The 5,800-nt window shown below is 54.2% G+C and overlaps 1 protein-coding gene across 2 annotated transcripts in view; it reads left to right on the top strand.

The window, feature by feature from the left end:
- MOV10 (Mov10 RISC complex RNA helicase) overlaps positions 1 to 5,800 on the top strand; it is a 23,172-nt gene that overhangs the window by 9,767 nt on the left and 7,605 nt on the right. The window contains exons 3-6 of one of the 2 annotated variants that reach the window (XM_004689641.2): positions 3,720 to 3,920; positions 4,126 to 4,361; positions 4,532 to 4,790; positions 5,649 to 5,780. In XM_004689641.2, the coding sequence (XP_004689698.1) occupies positions 3,720 to 3,920; positions 4,126 to 4,361; positions 4,532 to 4,790; positions 5,649 to 5,780 (828 nt within the window). Of the gene's footprint in view, positions 1 to 3,191; positions 3,921 to 4,125; positions 4,362 to 4,531; positions 4,791 to 5,648; positions 5,781 to 5,800 lie in introns of those variants that run through there. The other variant, XM_012730160.1, reaches the window with a different exon arrangement.

Here is a 5,800-nt window from a genome sequence, read left to right as displayed (position 1 = left end):
GGTTGCCAGGTCGTTTTCCAACAGTCATAATAGTCGTCCTTCCCACCAGCCATGTAGAAGAGATCACTTTTCTACTTACCCATAGCAGCCATCAGTGTAGTAACAATTTCTATTTTGAATCAGAGTAACAAATAAAATACCTCATTTGTAATTGCATTTCTCTGCTTTGGGAGCATCTTTTCATACTTTTTTTGGTCCTCTGGATTTGAATGTTACATTTGAGTTGACTATTACATTTTACTATGAGATGGTTTGTCTTTTTTTTTTTTAAGATTTATTTATTTATTTATGCATACAAGAACTGGAGTACAGGCCAGAGATGCTGGGATATTGGGGGTGGGTTGATGAGACAGAGTGGGGAACAGAGACCCACTGAAATACACTGCTGAGGGGTGCAGAGGGAGAGACAGGACAGGTCAGGGGCTAGTGCTGGGTTTTAACCCTTTGCGTCACCGGGGAGGACCCTACATTGTTCATCTTTTTCCTCTAAATACTTAGGTGATTGCATGTGGATCGGGCTTGGGGTCCAGGAGCAGGACCCCAAAGGGCTCTTGGTCCTTGTCTCAGCAAGGAAAGAATTCAACATCAAGCCAGCCAGAGTTAGGCAGAAAAGACAGAGATTTACTGTCAGACAAGGACAGGAGCCCTCTGGACTGAGGGGTGGGGAGCCTGAGGAAAAGGAGCGAGTTTGTATGAGCTGGCACTGGGGTGCCTGGGCCCCTGGCCCCTGTGGTTGGGAGGCCTGCTGTGTCTCCTTTTCGGCTCTTTGTATTGTTTTCTCAGAACAAACTTGGCTCCAGGGCTGTGTTTGTTTTCTGAACACCCAGTTTCTCACCAAGCTGGGGCAGCCTGACCCTGCCGGGGCCTGTGCCTAGCCTCACACTTCCTCATGCAGATGCACGATACAAAAGACTTTTTCAAGTAGTATTGAGTTTATGATTTAAAAAAACTTTTAAGCAGCTGTCACCTTAGACCGGGGAGAGCTGGACTTGGGTCACCGTAGCAAACATGGGGAATTGTCTGAGAAATGCTTCGATGGGCCAAGTCACAAAACAAGCAAAGCCGAGTTCTGCCTGCTGTGGCCCACACAGACATTTCCAAAAACTGGAGACTTTGCCTTAAAATTTGGATTGCGGAATCTCTTAGGAGCCAGAATACCTGGATATCTCGGGCCTCTGTTCCTCACTGCCGGCATCTGTCTGGCATGACGGGGTGCAGGCTCTCAGATTGTTCCACCTGCCAAGAGCCCAGGCCCACTTTTCACGGCATCTGCACTCTTCTCCCAAGAGCCATGGGGGTGTGCACCCCTCACACCCCTGCCTCAGCGTGGTGACTACACAGTGTCCCCACGGGCTGTGGGGTGTCCTAGCAGCTGGCGCCTGCCAGCTTCTGATTTGACTCCTGTTGCCTTTTGGGTTGGTTTGTGCCTCGACTCAGTGACCGACACATTGACCAAGGGTGTCAGTGCCTACTGGCTGGACCTCTCCGCAGCTTTTGAGCCTGATACCTGATTTTGAGTCTTCCTCCTGGCTCGCCCCTCTCTGGGCTTCCGTCTGTTTTCCCACCCTCTCTGGGTTACCCTGGCCCCGATGCTCACAGATATGCACACCCCCTGCAGAGATCCCAGACATTTCTCTCTGCACTACCTACCTGAGGGTTCTCGAATGTTACCCTCTTACCTGACTTGGCCTGCGTTCTCAGCTTGTGACTCATGAGGCTAGCTGCCTGGGGCCTCCCGCCCATCATGTCCAGAGTTAAATGTCATGGACAGTCCCTCCGACCTCCTCCAGTCTTTACCTCCTCTCTCAGAAAAGCCTAGAAGTCCAGCCATTGATTTGGGTTTTGTCCTAGGCTCCTCCCACTTCCCCACTCTCCAACCCCCCTCCTGTCCATCACCAAATTCTGCTAATTTTACCCTCAATGGGATCCCATCTGTTCCCTCTCCTCCTGCCCTTTCCACTGCCTCCTTCAGGCCGTGGCCTCTGAGCTGGACTCTTGGCATGACCTTCTTCTAACTGCTCTCCCTGCCCACAGTCTTGCCTCCAGCAAACCCATGCTCCAATGTTGATGCCAAAGTGATCTGAAATGCAAATGTGGTCTTGCCACTCCCCCTGCTTAAAACCCACCGCACAGCAGTGGTTCTGTGACCACATGGTAGCCTCAGATGAAAGTAAGTTGGTCTTCCTGCTCCTAGTCCTGCTACTTCAATACTACTATTGCTACCAGTGTGGATACTAATAATAGTAGCTAACATTTACTGCGCCTTTTCTGTTATGTTTTCATATGACTTATCAGAGTGCTTAGATAATGTCACTCATTTGCTTGGGATGAAGGAGAGGGGCAGAGTTGCAGGCAGAGGGCCCCAGGGAATTGCCTGGTGCCAAGTGATCGTGCACTAGTGAGGAGCAGTGCTGCTGGTTACCTAGGGATGACCGTGGTTCTCAGGGCCTGGGATTTGCTTTCATGCCCTACTGAGCATGGAGGGAGAAGGGCGGGATCTGTCTGTGAACGATGTCACCCCCGCTCATCCACTGGCTCCCAGGAGCCAGGAAAGGCCGGCCGCTCGCCCCGGGGTGACAGACATCCTGGCTTCATGGCCTGGCATTGCAAGATGTGCGTGATCTGGCCCCTGCCCACCTCTGCTGCCTCCTGTCATTTCCTTCCATGCACCTTTCACTCAAGTGCCACCAGCCTAATTGTAATTATCATTAGAATCATGGTTAGTAGGATACTAACCAGCGAGCTTATGAGATCTCCTATGTGCCAAGCACTGGGCTCAGGGGCTCACGGTGGCGTCCACCTTATGTGGTGCTCACGGCCACTGCACGCTCCCTCTTTGCGCCTGGTGATGTCCCTTCCTTCTCGGGACTCCATTCTGACCCCAGCTCCTGGGGCCGCCTTTGAGGACCCTTCCTGCCCCGACAGGGCTCAGTGCCCGCCCTGAGCCGCGGAGCTGGAGGGTCTGTGTTTGGTCTGTGCTTCCCAGGTCCGGGCCAGGGCTCCTGCCTGTCTGAGCCCCAGCATCTAGTGCGGTATCTGGCGCATGACAGGTCTGTAAGTGTTGGTTGAGATGACGAAATGAATGCCAGGCACTGACCCTTGAGGTAACTGACCTTCTGACCAGTTTTCCCTGTCTTCACCTCTCTAGGCACAAAGCCAAGCTATTTGATCTCTGGAGAAGGATCCTTTCCCTTCCTGCTGGTTCCACCTGCACCCTTTGACTTCGGGTGGAAATGCTGTCTGCTCAGCCACCTTGCCCACACCCTGGACATCTGCTCTCTCTGGTCCCCTCCTCTCCCTTCTCACCGCCAGGCTGGACTCCAGAACCACTCCTCTCAGCCAGCTGGTTTCCCCTTTGCCTTAGGTTTTTCCACTGGGTTGTATCTTTTCCTGTCCCAAACACACCCCCAACCCCCAATCTCTTCTTTCTTTCTCCAACCTTAGTCTTCCAAGTCACAGCCCACGACTAGACTTTTCTCCTCAAAAGTGCACAATCCACAACCTGTTGCTTCAAATAATTGTATTTAGTCTTGGGAAATCCCATCGCCTTGCCTTCAGCCATTAAAAATGTCCTACGGTCCCCAGCCCGAGCCTGTCCCGGGCTCTGCCCTGTTCCGGGAGGGCTGGCGTGTCCAGCAGAGCCCCCGCACCGCCCCCACGCCGCCCGAGCCCACGCTCCCTGCCTGCCTTCACTCCCCAGTCTCCTCTGCTTCCGGCAGCTTTGGGACCTCCATCCCTGGCTTCTCCTCCATGCTGTACGGGATGAAGATCGCAAATCTGGCCTTCGTCACCAAGACTCGGGTCAGGTTCTTCAGACTCAACCGGACCGAGGAGCAGCTGCCAGAAACTGGGAAAATGAAGCCAATGTCAGATATCAGCAAACAGCACAAGTCACTGCTAGCCAAGATCTATTATGACAGGTGTGTGTGTGTGAGTGTGTGTGTGTGTGTGTGTGTGAGCATGTGAGCGCACCCTCCTACGAGGGGGGGGACAAGGAGCCCACTGTTGGGGGAGGGGTTGTCTCCTGGCATCTCACCAGCCTCCCCGCATAAAACTTTACAGAGGGCAACCCCCAGTCAGGCCTCTCCTGCCCCGGCCCCCACCTGAACTCCCCACTCTCCGCAGGGCCGAGTATCTTCATGGGAAACATGGGGTGGATGTGGAGGTCCAGGGGCCCCATGAAAATCGAGATGGGCAGGTCCTTATTCACCTGGATTTGAACTGCAAGGAGGTGTTGACCCTGAACCTCCGGAACGGGGGTACCCAGCCCGTCACGCTGACACACGTGTTCCCGTTCTGTGGCTCTTCCCAATTTGTCTTCTCTGATGGAGACCGGAAACTGCCCTGCCTGCTGGGCCCTGGTGAGTGGGCTTCCAGAAGGCGCTGCTGGTGGACAGGGCTTGCCCCCCCAGAAGGGCTGGTGCAGGGGGTGGGCTGCTGCCTCAGGATGGTGCATGTGGGGGCATCTCCAGGGTAGGGATGCTGGTGTCGCGTCCCTCCCCCACTCACGCTGCCTGCCACCTTCCTCCAGGTGAATGCTACGAGCTCCTTGTCCACTGCGAGACCACTTTTGTGGGCTACTTCCCAGCCACTGTGCTTTGGGAGCTGTTGGCACCTGGCAAGACTGATTCAGAACAAGCTGGCACTTTCTACATTGCTCGCTTCTTGGCTGCTGTCACTTACAGTCCCCTGGCCGCACAGCTGAAGCCCACAACCCCCTTCAAGCGGGCCCGGGTCACTAGAAACCCAGTAGTGACCGGCCGGGTAGAAGAAGGAGAGAAACCTGACCGGTAACTCCTCCCTCCACCCCTGGCCAGCTGTGCGCAAACCCCTGCCTCTGACAGTGTGAATCCTGGGGGAGATCACAAACCCGGGCCCACCGCACCTTTCCTGATTTTGAGTTCACGCCTCCCGGCCTCAGAGACCGTCTATCTAGGCAGAAGGTTGCAGACGAGCAGCAGCTATGAGGACAATGTGACTTTAATTTACACTGATAGATAGAGCAACAGATTACCAAGCAGCCCTTCTACTTAGCTGTCCCTCCCGCGTGGCTCTGAGATAATCCCGTCTCACTTACCTGTTGCAAGTGTACAGCTTAGTCTTTCTGATCTATTCAGGTATGAGTAGCCCTCGCCACAGTCCAGTTTAGAATCTGAGCATATTACCCCATAAAAGAACCCCTGCCCGGGGCTTCCCATTCCCGTCCAGCCTTCACTTATCCATGTAGAGCTCTCGGTCTTATAGGGAGTATGGACACCTCCAGGACACGGCCAGGTGTTCCCTGGCTACATGTAAAAGCAAACTCGTGCTTATTGTTTAAAACCCGTCTAGAGTGGAAACTGACCAAAATGTCTGGAAAGCCACCAAAAAGTTACTGTCATTACTCCTAAGTAGGCGGCCAGAACATTACTGACCTCTGCCCCGCGTTCTGATGTTTTGCCTCCCTAACCAGCATGCATACAGACCTAGGGTTCTTCTATACTGTAACACTCAGGGTTGTTCTTTCCCAAAAGAGCAGCCTGCGCCCGCATCGCGGGGCGCTGCCGCAGTCGGTGCGGCACTTTGCGCCCTCCGGGGAGAGCCGACGCAGCATATTATAGGTGAGGGGTTCCCTGTATTTGTGTGGCTTTTCTTCCCCACTCCCGCAGCGCTGAGGGGTACGATCTGGAGCTGACTGTGCCGCTGGGGCGCTACTTCCCGCCCGATCGCCTCCGCCAGCACTTTCCTGTGCTCCAGAAAACAAACATCTTCACTGCGCCAAAGGAAAGCGCGGAGATCAAGTGAGTCCCCCACCCCACCC

This window comes from Condylura cristata, unplaced genomic scaffold, assembly GCF_000260355.1.
Source record: "Condylura cristata isolate star-nosed mole 26May11 unplaced genomic scaffold, ConCri1.0 scaffold00026, whole genome shotgun sequence".
Classification (NCBI taxonomy): Eukaryota; Metazoa; Chordata; class Mammalia; order Eulipotyphla; family Talpidae; genus Condylura; species Condylura cristata.
The sequence above is the reverse complement of the archived record's forward strand: the minus strand, read 5'-3'. Positions and strand labels throughout refer to the sequence as shown.